This window comes from Petaurus breviceps, unplaced genomic scaffold (genome assembly GCF_028583685.1).
Source record: "Petaurus breviceps papuanus isolate PSGF00001 unplaced genomic scaffold, PetGlider_PUasm1.0 37, whole genome shotgun sequence".
Taxonomy (NCBI): Eukaryota; Metazoa; Chordata; class Mammalia; order Diprotodontia; family Petauridae; genus Petaurus; species Petaurus breviceps.
In genome coordinates this window covers 27387706-27409203 of record NW_027186296.1, presented here as the reverse complement: position 1 = coordinate 27409203, position 21498 = coordinate 27387706, and the positions used below count along the sequence as shown (strand labels likewise).

The 21498-nt window shown below is 37.4% G+C and overlaps 1 protein-coding gene across 4 annotated transcripts in view; it reads right to left on the bottom strand.

Moving 5' to 3' along the window:
- MYZAP (myocardial zonula adherens protein) overlaps window positions 1-21498 on the bottom strand; it is a 106065-nt gene that overhangs the window by 58410 nt on the left and 26157 nt on the right. For all 4 annotated transcript variants that reach the window (XM_069098143.1, XM_069098144.1, XM_069098145.1 and 1 more), the window contains 4 exons: window positions 13305-13460; window positions 10831-10923; window positions 8226-8339; window positions 688-840 (listed from right to left, as the gene is read on the bottom strand). In XM_069098143.1, coding sequence (XP_068954244.1) covers window positions 688-840; window positions 8226-8339; window positions 10831-10923; window positions 13305-13460 — 516 coding nt within the window. The remainder of the gene's footprint in view (window positions 1-687; window positions 841-8225; window positions 8340-10830; window positions 10924-13304; window positions 13461-21498) is intronic.

Here is a 21498-nt window from a genome sequence, read left to right as displayed (position 1 = left end):
TATTATCTTATTTGATCTTCACAACAGCTTTCCAAGGTAGGTGCTATTATTATCCCCATTTTACAGATGAGGAAATTGAGGCAAACACTGGTTAAATGACCTGCCTGGATTGCATAGCTAGAAAGTGTCTTCGGGAAAATCTGAACTCAGATCTTCCTGACTTGAGTCCCAGTGCTCCATCCACTATACTACTAGCCTTGTAGAAATGGTCATATTAAGAGTGTATATGAGAATGGAGTATGGGTAATATTTCTTGGATTCAGTACTTGGACTGCATTTACAACAACACGTGCTCAAACATTTTCTACATCACCTAGAGAACACCTTCAATTTCTGTCTTCTGGGACTATTAACAATGAATATGAAAAGAAATAATAGAAGAAGAAAGGGGTAGAAAGAAAAAGTGCTGGGGGGGTGGGGAATGTGTGGCTAGGTGGCACAGTGAGCAGAGTACTGACCCTGGAGTCAGGAAGACTTGAGTTCAAATCCAGCCTCAGACACTTAACACTTACTAGCTGTTGTGACCTCGTACAAGTCACTTAACCCCAATTGCCCTGCCTTCCCCCCTCCAAAAATGAAAAAAAGTTGGAAGAAAAAAAGGAGAGAGTTTAAAAAGGAAAGAGGAAACAAAGAAATATAAATTAGGAATAGAAACCTGATGAAGAATGTAAATTCCATTTACTTTACCTTTAGTTTCAAAAGCTGGTTTTCAACCTGAGCCACCTCTAACTGCCTCTGCTTTTCTCTCAGTTTTTCCATAGATGCTTCATATGTATGCTGTAAATTTCTTATCTGGTCCTTAATGGTACTGTTTTCCAAGGTAACATCCACCAATGTTTTCTGCCAGGACAAAAAGCAGAATGCATTTTGAGACATCCTATTATTGACTGAATACTGATATACAGAAAACCACATGTGAACGGAGGGTCAAGGATTTCATTAAACCTTCACCAAGGCTGTAGCCTAGACTATCCTCATGTACCCTACCTCACCCTAGAGTGTGTTAAGACAACCCAGTATGTAGCCAATATGGGTAACAACAAATCACCCTGCCTATTCACACTCTGGAAACCCAATCCATTCTGGGAGTCTTTGTCACCATCATAGGGGGGGTGGTTTCTTGTTATTGCCAAATTAACTCTCTAATCTACCTATCCCCTAAGCTCCTCCATTGCAGCCACCTACACCTTTCCCATGGGACCTGTACCATGGAAGTTGGCTAGAGAAGCATCTAAAAAATGGAGACTTTCTTTCTTACCTGAAATGGGTGGTCACTTTTGTCCTTCAGGGCAATATAGAGGGGTAGGGAAGGAGTGCCTCAGTTGATTCCAATAAAATGTCAGTTTCACAAGGAATCTCTTCTCTAGTGGCTCCCTCTCATTCCAGCCCAGGAGTAGGAAGGAGGAGCTGGTAAAGCTAGAGGACCATGGACTTTCAATGTAGTTTATAGCCTTTAACCATAGTGCTTTGCACAGGCAGGTGCTTAACAAATGCCTTTGATAATAGCCAGGGGGTGCCCATCAGCAAGAATGTTTTAAATGCCTGCGGCTTTTTATGACTGCAATTTGTGTTTGGTTTATTCTTTTAGGACTCCAGAAGAGTGAGGTCATTAAAATCCAGAACTCCCACTGCTAGACACTGTGTTTATGGCCGTCTTCTCTCACCTCCCACACACCCCCACCTCTCACCCCCCACCCAAGTCGCATGCCATTTCAAATGCAAACATCTGGAAACCCTATCCTTTGAAATAGTATCCCAAGACCTTTGCTGACTCTGTAGCAAGAGAAGAAATTAATCTCTGAGGCTCCTTCATTTCTAAAATCCTTATTTGAATAATGATAATAAGCCTTTTACCTCCTTGTTTCTCTAAGCAAAGGTTCCTGATTAAAGTATATAGTGACTGTGAAATATCCCTGCTTGGAATGGACTCTTCTTTCATCTTTGTCTGCTAAAGATCATCCCTTGCTTTAAGACCCAAATCAGGTACCACCTCCTCCTGTCACACTTTGTTACCTAAGTGAGTCATTTTACTACCCAGGGCCTACAATCTTTATCTATAAAATAAGAGAATGAGACAATATGGCATCTGAGGTCTCTTTCCACTATAGAATCAGGACTCCACCTCCACAATCCTTTCCCATCCCCCCTGCATACCTAAAAGTGATCTATCTACCCTCATATGTCTGATAACCGTCCTCTTGGAACTTGTACAACTTTCACTGTATCACATTTATTTGAATACCTAAATGCTCCCATCTCCATTAGATTATAAATTCTTCAATAGCAGGGTGGTTATTGTACCTATCTCTGTAGCCTCAGTACCTACCAAATTCCCTGATACTTCAAAAATATTTGTTGAACTGAAATATTACAATGAGGTACATGGGATAGCTAAAAACATGAAGTAATGATGCTTTTGGATGGCGGCATGGTGCTATGGAAAGACATTTGGATTCAGGGCATAGGGCCTAGGTTCAAATCTTGACTTTTCCAATTACAACCTGTAAAACATGAGCATGTCACTTCACCTCTGTAGCCCTCAGTTTCTCCATCTATAAAATGAGGGGTTTGGACTTCTACGGTCCTTAGAAGCATATCACTCTAAAGTCTCTTTGTGTGCTATGTAAAAATTGAATTGTATTATAAGAAATGATGAGTAGGATGCTCTCAGAAAAACCTGGAAAGACTTGCATGGGCTGATGCAAAGTGAAATGTACTGTGTACTAAGTAACAGCAATAGTGTAAGATGATCAGCTTTGAATGACTTAGTTATTCTCATCAATACAACCATCCGAGACAACTCTGAAGGACTCATGATGAAAAATGCTATCCATCTCCAGAAAAAGAACTTACAGTGTCTGGATATAGATCAAAGCATACTTTTTTTTACTTTATTTTTTTGAGTCTTTTTGTCTATGTTTTCTTTCACAACATGACTATTAATGGATATGTTTTCCATGACTACACATGCATAACCTATATCAAATTGTTTGCCTTCTCAGTGAGGGGGTGGAGGTGGGAATGGAGGAAGGGAAGGAATTTGGAACTCATGAATGAATGTTAAAAATTGTTTTTACATGTAACTGGGTAAAAATAAAATACTAAATAGAAGCTAGGAATGAATGTTAAAATTGTGTTTACAAGTGATTAGAAAAAAATAAAACACTATATGAAAATTGAGAATGAATGTTGTGTTAAGTATGTTTGGACTAATTTTCTCACTCTCCCTTGAATAGCACTCTTAATGAATACAGGAAAAGTCAATAAAGAGAATGTCTCTTAGTTTAATGTTGACTAAACCAGTCAAGGGAGAAACCTTTGTCTATCATTGACCAAATTTAAAAAGGATGTATGCTCCATTCCTGACCAAACCAGGAAAGGGAAGGTCTTTAGTTTTCAGGGAACCATCTTCCTCAAAGGTGTACCCACATTACTGTTATCATTATTATGAAATGTCTTCATCTTTTGTTTCACCATTATTTATAAATGCAAGCTGTAAATTGCTTGAGAGAAAAGAGAAAATATGGGGACAGTAGAATTCTATTGGTCAGAACCTCTACCCAAACAAGCTGTGTGTACACTGATAAAAATGTGTTTCCAAGATATTTAATATGAAAATTGAATTAGAATGTTTTTCACTCCTAGTACCTTTCAGTAGCAAATTTACAAATCTAGAAGTAAGACCGGTCACAAAGCTGAAGGCCAGGCTACCTGAAAATCATAGAATCTTAGAGCTAGAAAAATCTAAGAGATGACTTAATTGAACCAACTCATTCTAAACATGAGGAAATAGAAGACCAGATGTTACTCTCTTCCTCAAAAACCTGCATTGGCTCCTCCTCAGCTACAGAATAGAGTCTAAGTTTATTGGGGAAAAGATGTCACAGTAAAAGTGAATACGGGCTTTTCTTCATTCATCAACTCAAATGAAATATGGGTAAAATTGGTAAGGGGAGAAGCAGAGTGACTGACACATAGTAAAGACTTAATAATTGCTTGTTGACTGATTGAAAATTGGAAATCAGTAGAAATAAGAAGTTAAATTGTTCTGGGGGTGGGGAACCTACAGCCTTGAGGCTACATGTAGCCTTCTAGGTCCTTGCTTGTGGCCTTTTGATTGAGTCTACATTTTATAGAACAAATCCTTTTATTAAAGGGATTTGTTCTGTGAAGTTTGGATTCAGTCAAAGGTCACACTTGAGGACCTAGAGGGCCACATGTCACCATGAGGCCATAGGTTCCCCACCCCTGGATAGATCTTCAGCCCCAGATAAGTTAGCAGGGCTGTTAGATGGATAATTTTATACCTGATAGATTTTCCTTCAGTTATAGCTTACCTGTTCTTGGCTGCTTGTGATTAGTATTTAAAGGTATTTTGGAATTGTGGGGCAAATAGGTGGTTCAGTGGATAGAACACAAGGCCTAATGTCAGGAAGACTTATCTTCCTGTTTTGCCTTGGTTGTTCATCCTTTGCACTTAAAGAGGATCAATGGCATCATGAATATGATGTCTTGACTTGTGAGTAAACTGGATTTGAGTGAGGCAGAGCTGTGCAAAGTCATCTGTCTGATTCTGTCCTCCAGAGTTATTAAAGTCCAATGACAAGACTTAAGACAAGTGGTAATGACCAGAGATGCAGTGAGTGACCGTAGCCCTTCTAAATTAAGGTCTTTCCCAGGCCTCAGTTGGTCTGAGCATCTTCCTGAGTTAAAATCTGGCTTCAGACACTTACTGGCTGTGTGACCCTGGACAAGTCACTTAACCCTGTTTGCCTCTGTTTACTAACCTGTAAAATGAACTGGAGAAGGAAATGACAAACCATCCCAGTATCTTTGCCAAGAAAACCTCAAATGGGGTAATGAAAAATTGGACACAACAGAAACAACTGAACAATGACAATTCGAAGTTAGCTATATACCAGGTCAAGATGGAAAGATTGTGAGGTTTATCCAGTTGCTTAAATAAAAATGTACCTCTCAAAGGAAAAAGATTGAAGATGTCAATTAAGTAAATTATATAACTGGCCAGCAACCAGGGATCTAATAAAAGATGAGCACATTACCCCTCCCCACCAAAAAAAGGGAAAAGAACCTATTTGTATAAAAACATTTATAGCAGTTCTTTTTGTTGTGGCTAAGAATAAGAAATTTGGGGGATATCCATCATTTGGGGAAGAGCTGAACAAGTTGTGATATATGATTGTAATGGAATATTATTGTGCTATAAGAAATGATGAGCAGGATGACTTCAGAAAAACCTGGAGAGATTTACTTCAATTGATACAGAATAAAGTGAGCAGAACCAGGAGAACATTGTATACAGACAGCAACATCTGATTACTGTTTCTAGAGCAAGAGGTGGAAAGCAATGAAGCAGAGGTGCCATAATATTGGACAATGCACAACTGTGAATGACTTGTCTATTCGCAACAATACAATGATCCAAGACAATCCCAAAGGACTCATGATGAAAAATGCTATGTACCTCCAGAGAAAGAACTAGTGGCATCTGAAAATATCTCTCTCTCTGTTCTTTCTTTCTCTCTTACTTTTCTTCCTTCTCCAAGTTTTCTTCCACAAAATGGCTCATATGGAAATGTTTTACATGATTGCACATGTATAACATATATCAGATTGTTTACCATTTCAGGGAAGAGGGAGCAGGGAGAGAAAGAGAGATAGAATTTGGAAATCAAAACTTTAAAAAATGTTAAAAATTGTTTTCACATGTAATGGGGAAAAATAAAAAATATTTTTTTTACAAAAAGGTAAGCACATATAAACTCACTATAGAATAACTCTTAAACTCAGTCAAACTGACCCCCTCAGATGCCAGGTGGTTAACTGCATTCTGGGAAGATAAAAGAAACCTTAGTTCCCAAATATAGGAGAGAGGAGAGAAAATGCGGAGGTGATTTAATAAGCCAGTAGCCACCCACTCAGTCTATGCCCAGGAGGGAAATTATGTTCAGAAAGACTTAGAAAGAATACAGAGAAATGCTGTGCCCTTATTTCCAAATTCTTCTTTCATTATTGTTGTTCAATTGTTTCAGTGTGTCTGACTCTTTGTGACCCTGTTTGGGGTTTTCTCAGCAAAGATATTGGATGAGTTTGTCATTTCCTTCTCCATTTTTTCCCATAAAGCCATTTAAATACTGTCAAAGTATTTTGGTTGAAGGTCACACTTGATTCCATCCCTCACTTTATTGGTAAGAAAGCCATGGGAAAGTCAGCTACGATGAATTGATGCCAGAAACCTCATCCCAGAAGCCACTTGACCATTTCCCTGTGTGTATTGTCTTTTCCTATTAGAATGTAAGTTCCTTGACGGTAGGGACAGTTGTCTTTTTTCTATTTGTATAGCAGTGTCTACTGCTATAACTAGTGACAGAAGGCTCAACCTTTTCATTTTATAAGGGAGGTATAGCGGTTCAATACTGGCTCTTTGGGGAAGGTGCAGTCATCTCTTGATAGCTTTTAAAATTATTTTACTACAAAAATCTGTGAATTGGGAGATCAGAAGACCTGAACTGTACTGCCAATTTTGCCACTATATCACCACTATATTACCACATGGCCTCCTCAAGTGAGTCAATTCTCCTCTCAGGGTCTCTGTTTCCTCATTTGCAAAATTAAGGGGCTGGATAAGATGATTCCTCAAGTCCTCCAGCTCTAACCATCTATGAGCCTACATCTCTATAACTGCAGATACTCCAGCCATGGGTCATCCCAGCTAAACCCAAACAGAAGCTGAAGTTCACTTAGATCACTTGTCAGATGTCTTATCTTTGATTTTCTGCTGCAGTTAGGGTCTGTGCCTCATATTGACATACAGGTGGCCCCTGACTTCCTGCATCAGTGATTTTCTAAATGAATTCATGGAAGCAATACAGGATAGGGAAAGAGCACTAGACTTAGAATATTTTCTGAACTTCAATTTTTTCATCAGTAAAACAGGAATAATATCTTCCTTCCTTATCTCTTGGAGTTGCTATGAGGATTATCAAATGAGATACTGAATATGAGTGGGCTTTATAAATAGTAAAGTGCTATATTATTATTTATGATTCCTATTTTCAAACAGACCTATAGTCTCACTGACCTAGCTATTTCCTCCAATGACACAGACCTTTACCTACCCACCATTCGTGACTCTGGCCCATTAGTTTGCCACAGGAAGTTCCCCCCATACACTGGGATCTTCTTGCCTTTCTCCTGCCATTGTAAAGATAACACTGTAGAATACAGGCTGAGTCTTGATTATCCCTTGTTCCTACCATGTGACAAGCCCCTCTCCTTTTTGGTCATACATGTATTTGATATTAATAATAATCACAATGGAAGCAAAAAGCCTTTTAACATGCCACCATCCACCTCCAAACTGGTACCTTGTCTCTTGACCTGGGGCCCTGTACTGCTGATCAATGAGTGTTCAATGTCTTTAAATGTTCTCAGACTCACTATGAAATAGACCATTTATCACTGGCCATTATCCCTAGTATGGCACCTCTGCTTCATTGCTTTCTACCTCTTGCTCTAGAAACAGTAATCAAATCAACACTACCATTTATAGAAAGGACATCTCCATACAACTCCATTCACTATTCCTGTAACTCCCTAAACCAAAACATCCATCCCTGGTGTATTTTCCTAAGTGTACTTCCCTAAGTATATTTTCTTTCCCTATTAGAATGTAAGTTCCTTGAGGGTAGGAACAGTTGTCTTTTTTCTATTTGTATCCTTAGCATTTAGCATAGTGCCTAACACACAGCAAGCACTCAATCAATGTTTTTTTTTCATTTATTCATTCTTTCATTCAATTGTTCATTTATACTTTTCTATAAATCAAATATCTTGTCCTCAATTAGATTTTGCTTCCCTGTAATAAAATAGAGATGTCCTTTGTAACATAATATTGGAAGATGCAACTACTGTATCATATGCCGCTTTCAACATATCCAGTTATATTTGGCGAGGCATATAATTTGACCTATAGGGTAATGGGATTCTATTTTAATAACATTTTATAAAATGTTACTAATTTGTGTTAACCCCACTGTTTTCTTCTTTTGTCATTAAATTTTGATAGCAGTAATGACAAAAACAAATCATTTAGAATAAGGCTCTCTGCTTGAAATGTGCCTTCAAGTCTCATTTTCAAAACTTTCTAGAAAGGTGGAATGTGGCCATCCTGCAGCATTGTGAATAAGAACACAATTACATACCTGTAAGCCAATGGAGTCTGAAGCCAAAGAGGAGTTCATGTCATTAAAACTATCCAAGGCTGAAGACTGTGTTTCAATGTGATTCTGTAGATAGTCCTGCTGAGCATTGGAAACCTGAACAGAAGGAAGAGAGAATTATGCAAAACCCACACACATAGAAGGACCCTCAACTCGGTTGCCTCGGATGCACCAATAGAGCTCATCAAGCTTTCATAGAATGTGTTCAGAGACAACAATCAGATGATCAGGAGGATAGAACCTCAGAGGTTGTATATACCCAATAAAGTCAAAAGGTCAAATATGATGCTCTTCACAAACAATGAGCAGTTTGCTTAAATATAGGAGATTAGAGATGCTCATTTGCCTTGGTTTGCTAACTCATTTAGAGGATGGTCACCCTTTAAGTCTAAAGAATGTTCTTAACTTTGTTCTCAGTTGTTCCTCCCACATCTACTTTTAAAATCCTCCAAAAAATCTCGAATGCTTTTTTTGTATCCTGATATCCCTACACACTTGGTAACATCAAAAACACTGGGCAAAACCAATGTTCAGGTAGGCAAGGTAAGAATATGCTGGAACAGGGGTGGCTAGGTGGCACAGTGAGTAAAGCTCCAGCCCCGAACTGGCCTCAGACACTTAACACCCACACAAAAAAAAACTAGCCATGTAACCTTGGGCAAGTTACTTAACCCCAATTGCCCTCCAAAAAGGCAAAAAAAAAAAAAGAATATGCTGGAAAAAAGCCCTTCCTTTAAATTTTCCCAAGGGCCTAGGATCTAAATTGACACCATTTAACAGAAAACTCTGTCTAGTGGTCTCATTAATCCTTGTCCTGTTCTCTAAAGGGAGAGGAAAGCCAGTCTACAAATAAAAGAGCCTAAGAAATTCACTAAGACCAACTTTCTACAGAGGGCCCCATATAAACTATATATACATAACACAGAGACATCATAGTTGAGTCCAAAAACAGGCTAATTCCCATAACAGACAAAGGCAATGAGCAAAATCATTAATTAATCACCTATTAATTGATCCTAAGTAACACAAGCCCAGCTTTTACCATATTTAGTTATATTTGACAAAGGATATGATTTGACTCATGGTATAACAGGGTTCTATTTCAATAACACTTCATATGCACAGTGAACCCCAATGCTTTCCTCTTTTGCCATTAAGTTTTGATGGTGGTAATGATATCACAAATATTATATTATTAGAGCCTTATTCTAAATGATTTGTTTTTGTCATCAAAATTAATGACAGAAGAAGAAAGCTGGGGGGTTCACCGTGCATCAGCAATATGAAGTGTTGTTTAAAAAGAAGCCTATTGCATAATGGTCTGTTTCACCTGGCACTGTGGTGGACACAAAATGAGTGCAGAACAGCATGGTGCCTGCCACATAAGAAACACTCAACAAATGCTTGTTGACTGACTAGTTCTACTGCTACTTAATGATGATGATAATGACAGCATTTATATAATGCTTTAAGGTTTGCAAAAGTCTTTTAAAATATTTTCTCATTTATCCTCACAACAATCCTGGGAGGTAGATACTATTATTATCCCCATTTTACAGATATTAAAAACTGAGGAAGACAGAGGCTAAGTGGCTTGCCCAAGATCACACAGAGAGTAAGTTTCTGAAGCTGGTTTTGAACACAAGTCCAGGTTCAGGGATCTGTCTACTGTGCCAGTGTTTTTGCTGGCAAGACCAACACGTCTAAAACAATTAGCAAACAATTTAGATCATACATAACCATGTACAAAATTATGTGATACTGATCATAAGTGCTATCAGAATTTAATAAATGAAGACCTCATTATAGATTGGAGTAGTTTGGGAAGGCTTCTTGAAAGTGGAAGATCATAATCTAATACTTATTTAAAAGTTATATATATATATATATATATATATATATAAAAGTTATAAAATAACTTAAAGTTATTTTAGTTCAAATAGGCCTGGTAAGGGTAAGGGTGGTAGTGGTGGTATAGCCACAGGGAAGTGAAAAAAGTGAACAAAGAAACAGATCCTGTGCAAGTGTTAAGAGTTCTGCTCATGTTTCTATTATCTATTAAGTCATTTTTTGTTTACACTAAAGTCTTCTGCTCTTATCCCAGGGATTTAGTAACTATGAATGAGTGGTAAGTTCAGATTTCCACATGTATGTTAGAATTTCACTATCCAATTTCCCAAAATATTTATATATCAACACCTTCCATTAAGATGTTGAATCTCTGTAGAATGTTGGTTATATATCCTATGGGTTCTTCCTTACTTGGCTTCAGTCACACACAAAGGTGAGTCCTTTAAAAGCAAATATTTAAAATCTGGGACTTAAAAAAAAAACAATAAATCATTTCCCATTTCAAAAAGATTCGTTGAACATTTTCTACAAATAACCTCCTCTAGTACATCTCAAAACATGTTTCAATTCACAAATATTGATATCCCCCAAACTTCTCAGATGCATATCTTTGCTTAAAATGAAGCCTGTGTACACATGCATATGTGCACACATACAAACATATACCTTTCTTGTGAAAATTATTTACATTCTGATCATCTCTCCACATTTACAAATGAATGAGACCTTTACTTACTCTTAATTCTTTGGTAAGGAGCTGAATTTTCTGCCTCATTTCATCGTAGTTGCCATATATTTGTTTTCTGACTTTTTCCAATGTCGCTCTCACCTGCAACCCAACAGAGATGCTATTTAAAGATCACACAAACACTTTAAGAAACCACAATGATGGGCAGTTCTAACATAAAGACATTCCTAAGGAAAAGACAACTTGGAAAGGGAAGCCTAAAAGACCTCATATGTAACCTAGAAATATATCTTTGTCATTTTCATTCCATCAGCTCTCACTTATTCTTGCTCATTTGAAAAGAGGGGGAATCACGTACTGCCAATGTCTATGGACTCATCTGTAACAAAAAGTGCCCTAAGAAAATAAGGACAAAAGCATAGCCTTCCATTTGAGGAAGAAGGAAGTCTTTTCTTTCACTGCTGGGATATTGTGGCTGCCCTTAATATTCCCCTTGTCCCAACTGGCTTATTTAAGGTGGAAGTTAGGTAGGGAGTAAAAAATAATAGTTGACTTTGAAAGACTTAGAAACTCCGATCAATAACTGTCCGTGTAACCTTGAGCAAGTTACTTAACCCCAATTGCTTTCAAAAAAAGAAAGAAAGAAAGAAAAAGAAACTCTGATCATCACAATGACCAACTTCAATTCCAAAAGGTTCATGATAAAAGAGGATACTCACTTCTTAATAGAGATGAGGAGTGGAAATTAAGATATAATTTTTTTAGACACAATCAATATAAATATTTTGCTTTGCTTGACTACACCTGTCTATAACAGGGGTTTTGTTTTTTTCTTGCTTTTTTCAATTAGGAGAGAGAGCAAGAGAGCTGGGAAGGAGAGAAGGCAGCTTTTCCTTTAAAAAAATGTTTTTAAGTAATTTTTCGAGGCTCACAAGGCAGTGGAAAGTGTAGCAACCCTCATTCTTATTTCAGAATGAATAAACAAGAGGTTAGTCAGCACTGACTTTGAACTGGAATTTGAACTTAGGTAGACAGAAAGAATGTTATTAGTTCTGATAAGAAAATTAATTTTGACTCATTATGACATGGAAGATCATAATGGACTAGTACATTTTGATGTTGGCAGTTCTAAATCAATCATGCCAGCTGTGCTCAGATTCATAGATCGAATGTTTTCCTGTAACCTTTGACTTGATTTTCATCCTTTCTCTTTTATGCTGCTCCGAATGTTTGAAAAGAAATTCTGAGATATTTAGGTGCCTTGAATAAGTAAAAGTAGCATTTCTTCTGAAAAAAATTCAGTGTGACTTTTGAAAAGATACAGGGTCAAAGTAGAGAACAGAATAAGTGGGGGGGGGCGGGATAGGATGGAGGAAAATATAGTTAGTCTTTAACAATATATCCACTATGGAAATGTTTTGCTTACACATGTACAACCTATATCAAATTGCTTATCTTTCCAGTAAGGGTAGGAGATGAGGGAGGAAGGGAAAGAATCTGGAATTCAAAGTTTTAAAATCAAATGTTTAAAAAATCTTTTTTATTATTATTATTTTACATGCAATTGGGAAATAAGATATACTGGAACTGGGGTATGGAGATCCATCTTGCCCTACTGGAAAGTCGGAGGGGGGATGGGGAAGGATATAGGAGAGAGCAGATTGGGGGAGGGGTACACAGTGGGATTGCTGTTTTGGGGTGGTGGGTAGGGGAAATACAGGGAGAAAATTTGTAACTCAAAATCTTGTGGAAATGAATGTTGTAAACTAAAAATAAACATAAAATTCACTTAAAAAAAATTCAGTGTGTGAAACTCCTTTGTATGAGTTCCAATAATAACACTGGTGGGTGCATTAAATATGTAGTTCATTAAAGTTTGCAAAGTGCTTTATACACATCTTATCTGATCCTCGCAAGAGTTAAGTGCTATTATTTTTTCCATTTTACAGATTTAGAAATTATTTAGGCTGAGAAGTTAAGTGACTTACTTGGGAGGTAAAGCATGTATGACTTTTCTCCAGGGACAAACAATAAAGCTACTCAGTCAAGCTCAACAAGAGAGCAAACAAATACATCATCCTCAGAAAGATTAAAGAAAAATTAAATCCTGAGGCAAACCAAAGTAGCTTCTATTTCCTATTTGTTACCCATCTAGTGTTGGCCATGGGATCATACATGTCCCAGACATGGTTTCAGTCACATTGGTGAAGGGAAGGACTCCAGGGAAACCCAAAGAAAGGAATGGCTTCCCTTTGGTCATTGCTTCTTAGGGCTATTCAACCTAATAGTAGAAATCTCTTAGGACAAGTCCTTAAGTACAATGTCTCACCCTGATTCCACCAAAGGCTAACATTAGGCTGTGAGAACCACCCCTGTGCTTTGGTCATGACAATAACATGAAGACTTAGAGAACATTCTCTAACAAAAAGAACTAATAATCTTCTTAAATGACATATTGCAATCTATCAGTGAACTCCAGAAAGGAACAAGAGCCAGAAAAAAAAATCTTTAAAGTGTCTCACATCCTTGATGTAGTTCATTTCTTCTTTCAGCTGATTAGTGGACCAACCATATACCACCATTTCTTTCTGTTGGTTTTGGTCAGATCTTCGAACCACACCATAAACTACACCTTGGGGAAGTTTCTTGGTAGATTCTCCATTGACTAAATCAGGATGCTACAAAAAGGAAAAAGGTAAATGGTAAAAATACTATGAGCATTAGTAATAGTGAAAACAAAGTGAAATAGGTAAATAGTGAAATTTCAAGAAAACATTCATTCTTATTTATATCATTTCCTGACATTTGCCCTTAAAAGCAAAACAAACAAAACCCCAATCCAAATCACACATACTTCTTGTTGTTCAACAATGTCTGACTCTTCATGACTCCATTTTGGGGTTTTCTTGGCAAAGATACTGGAGTGGTTTGTCATCTCCTTCTCTAGCTCATTTTACAGATGAGGAAACTGAGGCAAACAGGGTTAAGTGATTTGCCCAGGATCACACAGCTATTAAGTGTCTGAGGCTGAATTTGAAATTAGGAAAATGAGTCTTCCTGACTCCGTGTCCAGTGCTCTATCCACTGTGCCACCTAGCTGCCCTCACATAAACCAACTTCTCTCCCATGGCACTCAGTGAGGTTACAAAGTCAAATATAGCATCACAGATTTAGAGCCAGAGAGACCCTTAGAAGCCATCATTTCCAACTTTTAGGCAAAGAAAGGTTCATCTGACTTGCCCTAGGTCACAATGTTCCTAAGTATCTGAGGTAGGATTTGAACCCAGGTTCTCCTGATTCCAAGTCTGGTGTCCTACTATATTCTACTACTGCCCCTTCTTTGATTGCCCTGCATGAAAATGTCAAGGTCTCTTATCTCAGCTCTACAGTAGTGTAATCCTTACCATCCCCATAAATCTTCTAATTATGACCAGGCCATCTCCAGTCATCCTGATGTGTATCTGGCCACTGGACCCAGTTAACTCTGGAGGAGAAAGTGAGTCTGGTGACTTTGCACAGCCCTCCCTCACTGAAATCCAATTCAGTTGCAAATCATGGCATCACCTTCCTGATGTCATGGTCTTCTTTGAGAATGAAGGACAAACCACAACCTAATTATGGCATCTATTCAGGATCCTGTCAAGCCCAAATAGCTGTCCTCCTAATGCCACCTGAATGCTTAAAGGGCTGGATTTGCTTAACTTGCTTTGTACAATATCAGAGATCCACTGAATATGAGACACAATGTGCCGAAAATTCTGCCATGTCCTGTAACAAGTACAAAAGACGGGGCAGCCAGGTGGCTCAGCGAGTAAGGGCACCGGCTCCAGTATCGGGATGACCTGGATCAAATCCTGGCTCAGATACTCAGCACCACACCCAGAAATAACTGGCCGTGTAACCTTGAGCAAGTTACTTAACCCCTATTGCTTTAAAAAAAAAAAAGTACAAAAGAAGGGCAAGAGAGTTGCCAATCTGACAATAGTTGCCAATCAAATCTGACAAGATCAGATTTCGAGCAGGTAGAAAGTTGAAATAACATCAAGTCCACCCTACCCTATCCCCTTTTCACAGATGTGGGGGCTGAGGTCCAGAGGAGGGATATGACTTGTCTAGTAGGGTCACTGAATTTGCTATCTTCAAGGAATTTGACATCAATTAGAATATGACAAGACTGAAAAACATGAAATAATTAGTAAACTATCCCCCAAAAAGAGTTCTGAGAAGGTCCCATTTTTGCAGAGGTATAAGACTATGGATATAACATCTCCATACAATATCAGACTTTTTCTATATGCTATTTAGTTTGGCTAAACTGGTTTCCCTCTTTTTATTCTTTGTTATAAGGAATGACTCTCTTGGGGGGGGTGGGAAGATACATTGGTAGATATAGGTGATACACAAACAAAAGACACAGAAAGTCAATTTTTAAGGCAGCATTGGAACCCAGGTCCTCTTGATTCCAAATCCAATGCACTATGTACTATATCACATTAAAATATTATCAGTGGTTTATCCCTTATGGGATCAAAGATCTGAGAACACATTTGGAAGAAAAAGCTTTCAAAAATTACAGAAGAAGACAAAATAGTCTATTTAATATTTTTCCCATGTTGGCCCCACTAACATGAACATTTTATATTAAATTATATAAATTTGACTTTAATATGTTCTTCCACCACACATTCTTAATTAAAATAATTTAAATTAATTTTTCAAAATTATAAACTTTTTAAAAAGAATTTTTTATTTCTTTCCCTCCCCCTTCCCTTATTAGAAATATACATGAATGAGAATATAAGGCACACATCTCAAGAAAGGTTTCTGGGGGCATGTCCCAAGGAATTTGCTCTCGGTTCTATGAAATTTAATATTATTAAGTGAAGGCATATATAGAATTCTTATTAAACTTGCTAATGTCATGAGAATTGGAGGGATAACTAGCACACTTGGTAGTAGTCAGGATCCAAAAAGATTTCAATAGGCTAGAGTGATGGGTTGAATCTAATAATAGAAAACCTAACAGGGCAAAATGTCCTATTACTTGAATTTTTGAAATTCAACATCACAAATACAGGATAGGGAAATTGTGCATTGATGACAATTTATGTGAAAAATATCTAGGAGATGCAGTGGAAGTTCACTAAGAGTCAACATGCTAGCAAAAAAAAAGAAAAGCATTAATAAAGTCAAAATGTCCAGAATTAGAGGTATTATAGTCTAGTTATGCTGGGCCCTCATCAGATTCCACCTGAAGAATTATATATAACATTTTAGGAAGGATGGACAGATCAGAGGGTACCCAGTGAAAGTGACAAGGATGGTAGGGTAACTAGAGATTGTCACATGATGACCATTTAAATAACAAAGGTCTTCAATATGAAGAAGACTTATTGGGACAGAATATTTGAAGGACTGCTAGAAAAAAGAGGAATTCGACCTATTCTGAACAAAGGTCCCCCAAGGCAAAACAAGTAGCAGTGGATAGAAGTTGCTTCAAGATATTTTAGCTCAATGTAAGGGAAAAAAATTTTCTATTAAGACTGGTATAGGCTATCTTGGGAGGTAGTCAGTTTCATATTACGAAAAATCCTCAGACCAAAGCTGAGTGATCACTTCTCAGGGATTTTGGAGGGAATTTCTATTTAAGTCTCTCAAGTTAAGTGACCTGAGCTTTCTTCCAAATCTTGGTAGATTTCAAAGTCCAAATGATCTCAGAATAAAGTCTGCCAGAGCTTCCCCCACATTTTAAAAAACCTGACTGCCTAGTATATTTAAATTAGTAGCCTACTGCCACCCATGTCTCATATTAGCAGACTTATATTACTCATTATTATAAAAGCACAGGCCCTAAGCATTTATGGATTTATGGTCATGTGGTCATCTGTTGAAAAAACTTGTATGTCCCTGGAATAAGGGTTAAACACAAGTAGTTTGTATTTTTATGAAACCCATCTATTATTTAATCCTAGAGATCTATCACTTTCTTTTTGAAAATGCATTATTTTTGCATTATGTTTTTATATTAAAATTATTTCAGGATATACCCCCCATGGAGCTAATTCCTCTGAATTCCCCAATGGAATTCTCCCCTGGAACAAAGAAATATAATTAAGCAAAACCCAAGCCACCAAGTGATCACACATGATGACAGCATACAGCATACATGCCTTTATAGCCACCTCACCATTCTCCCAAGAGTAGGAAAGTGAGTTTGTGCATCTGTTCTTCAACACCAACACAAATCATTGCAAATAATCTGAATTTACCTGCCTCTGACCATGGATATATACCTGGGACATGCCTCCAAACATCTCTAAGGATACCTGTGCCTCATATTCTTGTTTTTATATATTTTAATAGGACAAGATGAAGTTAATAATTCTCTTTCTTTAAACTGTAATACAGAAAAATCAACTTTCATTATTTTAAGTCAACATGAGGTATTTGGAGAGTTCTTAGCACAGTGCCTGGTACATAAGTGCTTAACAAAGCTTATTACCTTCCCCCATTTTAGTACCCATTTACATCCTTATAGATATTTATATTGTTTTGTGGTGGCATTTTCTTCACTCTGTATTCATTCATGTAAGCTTTCTCTGGTTTGTCTGCATTTCCTCATTTATGACACAAAAATATTCCATTATATTCACATCCCACGAATTATCTATTCCTGAATCAAATGGAATCAACTTTGTTTCCAATTTTGTACAATTACACAAAGTACTTCTGTAAGTGTTTTGGTATGTATAGGATCTTTCTGTTTTTTATCTGCTTGGGCCATATGCCTGGTGAGATTGCTAAATCAAAAGGGTTAGTGATTTTTCTTGCATAATTCCGAGCTGCTGTCCAGAATGACTGAAGAATCAGTTACTCCAAGAGAGTCATAGCAGGTTTGTCTCCTATAGACCCTCCACCATTAACTTGTTCCAAATTTCATGCTTGTTGATGTTTCTTAAATTGGACTGAATGTTAACATCTTTGCACTTTTCATAGGTGTAAGGTAAAACCTGCTTTAATTTGCCTTTCATTAGTGATTTGGTGCATTTTTAAGTCTGGCTGTTGACGGTTTTGAAAACAAGAAATGAAAACTGTTTGTTCACATTCTTTGACTGATAGGGAAAAGTAGTGAATTTTCCATCCTATAGACATTAAACTTGAGTGTCTGTGGAATCTAGTGATTAAGAAATGGACATTCCCAAATGACACCACATAATTAGGAAGAGGAAAAAAACTAAAATGGAATTCCCAATGAAATTTCACATTCCAGGAAATGAAAAGCAGTTCTTTCAGTCACATACCCCACCTAGTTCCTGAAAAACAAGCTTGATGGCATAACCCTCTGACCAACTTAATTTCTATAAAGCCAAGGCATTTTGTGATCTGATTCACATACATTTACAGTAAGACCAGAACAGAGAAGCTTGTCTGTAGCAACTAAGAACTAATGTATTTTTGCTTCAATAAGACTACCCCCAAATGTGAGAAATTAAAATACATTTAAAAAAAAAACAGACATACCCCTGGATCAGAGGTTTTAACCTCGGATCCATAAACTTTAAAAACAAACAAACAAACATGTTTATAACTATTTCAACCTAATTGATTTTCTTTATAAACTCATGCTTTATTTTATGCATTTAAATGCATAAAAATACAACCTTCTCAGAAGGGGTCCATAGGTTTTACCAGAATTCCAAAGGAGAAAAAAAAAAAGGTCAAGAATCACTCAATATTCTATGATTCCAGAAGACCAATAATGAAGAATGCTACCCACCTCTAGACAGAGGGGTAATATACTAATACACAGAATGATATATATAGTTTTTGGACATGGCCTATTTATTTAGAGACATGGACAATATTTGCTTGGCTATGCTTACTTATTCTAAGGATTTTACTTTTTTCCCCAGTGATGGGAAAGGTGGGAAGGAAGAAAAATAAATATTTTATAATTGAAAAAGTAAAATTTAATAAAAATTAAAAAGAATCCTTGCTCTAGATAGACAAAATATAGAACTTTAAAGAAGGAAGGGGCCTTAGAGATCAACTCATCCAAATTCTCATGTTTCAGATGAGGAGTACTCAGACCAGGGAAATTAAGTGATTTGCCCAAACCCACAATGATTTCAGCATGGACAGAGGGGGCAATATCACAGGAAGGAGCTTCAAAGGGGTGGGGGGGAGGCAGTTTACAGGTCCATGATAAGGAAAAAAAAAATCTATAGGTATATAGAATAGTGAAGAATAGGGCTAATCAGCTGAGCATTTGGTCAAGTTTCAAATACAATGATGATTTAGTAGAAGCAACTGCCTCTCAGAATTCCTATAAAGTGGAATATAATCCCTCCTCTCAGGTCTGCCTTTCCCAATCTTGATCTTCCTTCAGGGCTCAAGCTCAGTCACCTATTCCATGAAGTCTTCCCTGATCTCCTCAAATATTAGTACTCTCCTACCCTTCTAATTACCTTGTGTAATAAGGCCAGCATTTCCCTGACATAGCTTCATTCCTCCCTCCTACAACATGGAAGCTGCCCCTGGAACTTAACTGGCCCCAATTTCCCTTCCTGATTCTTCTTCCCCAGAAAACACGGGGTAAACCCAGGATAAAGCTACCCTCCTGGGACCTCATGGCCCTGACTTCTCTGACACAGCTTCCCTGTCATCTAAGGGCACAAAAAGTCCCAGCCACTTAGAAACTAGGCCCTTGGGACTTGGTGGATCCTGAATCTTCTTTGAATTGCTTCACTCTACCCTACTGACCAGACTTATTTTTATATGGAAATTGGGGGTGGGGGAAGAGAAGATAGTATCCAGAGAAGTTGAGTAATGCTGTATCCTTACTGTATATCATTGCTCAGTTATAGCAAATTAAATCTCCTTTTATTAATTGTTCAATGACTTACAAGTGACTTATTTTGCCCCAACATTGAACCTGAACCTGCCATTAGAACTATACCTCCAAAAGTCCACATTTCCTTATTTGCACATATATTATAGTTCCCCAGTAAAATGTAAGATCCTTATGGGGACAATGGGCTTTAGTCTTTCCCTGGCACATAGCACACTGCCTTAATAAATATGTGTTGAATTGTCTGTTTCCAAGGCCCTTAAGACTAAGGCAGAGATGGCTAACATTTACCACAGCCAATGAATACCTGGAGGATAAAGACCAACACAAAATATTTTTATATGTTGCAAAATAATAATGAATCACATTTATGACTTTGCCTCACAACATCCCCTGTGAGCTAGATCATGTAAGTTTGTTTGTTTGGTTTTTGCTTTTTGGAGGGCAGTTGGAGTTAAGTGACTTGCCCAAGGTCACATGGCTAGTTTTTGTGTTAAGTGTCTGAGGCTGAATTTGAACTGAGGTCTTCCTGACTCCAGGGCCGGTGCTCTATTCACTGCACCACCTAGCTGCCCTGTGATCATGTAAGTTTTATGATCTTCATTTTACAGACAAGACAACTGAGACTCAGAGTAATTATTCCACAGACACATAGCTACTGAGTAGCAGAGCTTAATTTCCAACCATAGTCTTCTGAGAGCTGGGTCGCACAGTGGGTAGAGCCCTGAACCTGGAATCAGTAAAACCTCAGTTCAAATACAGCCTCAGATACCAGCAGCACAACCCTGGCAAGTCACTTAACAGAGGTCTGCCTCGGTATTCTAATCTGTGAAAGGAGAATAATACTAGCACCTAACTACCAAGATTGTCGTGAGGGTTAATAGAGATAATATTTGTAAAGTATTTTGCAAATCTTCAAGTGTTGTATAGATGTTCTTATCCTTTGTATGTTCTCTCCCCCAATGTTCCTTCAACCACACCACAATGACTCTTCACTCTACAAAGTAGCAAAGGGCCACTTTATGTTTCCCCAAATTCCAACATATCCATAAAGCATCTAATGATAATGAGATAAATACTCTGAAAAATGAGAGCTATAATAAATATATGTGATGAAAATGTGTGGTTTTTAACAGCAAAGAAGGAGAAAGAACCAGGAGGGCATAAATGAAATCCATTAACCCTGAACAAAATGTGCTCAAATCAACCCCAGCTTTGTACAGTCAAACTCTCTAAAGAAGTTAACAATTAAAGTTATCCCACTCCATCTATCCAAGTTTTAAGTCCTACCAATAGGCCCATAATTTTCAATTTCCTGCCTTTCACATTTTCCCTTTAAGAAGTGTTTAGTATCCCATGCCTTTAAAAAGATCTTTAAAATGCTTCACAAAAGGAATTGAGAGGTTATAGAAAAGCTGCCCAAAATTGAACTCTAAATTACTAATTTTATAGCACGGTCTCTGCCTTCATTAAAGAGGTATGAATTCATGAGGCCCAAGTTAAACCCTAATGCCCATTCTAGCAAGCCTATACTTGTCTCCTGATCTATCTCATGGATATAAAATACCCTTAATATATGAAGTACTGAACAAAAGCTTAGATTGAATGTTAACTTTTTGCTGCACCTATAGAGACAGTATGTTTAGAGTCTAGATGACAGAGTCAGGAAAGTTCAGTCAGAAATCCTGTCCAGGAACAACCTTCATGTTAAAACATTTGTTTTACAATGTTCTATCCTGCCATTTCTTGAGCTATGAGGCTACTTGGCCAACCTCCTAATAAGCTATAGATGATAGATAGATAGATAGATAGATAGATAGATAGATAGATAGATAGATAGATAGATAGATAGATAGATAGATAGA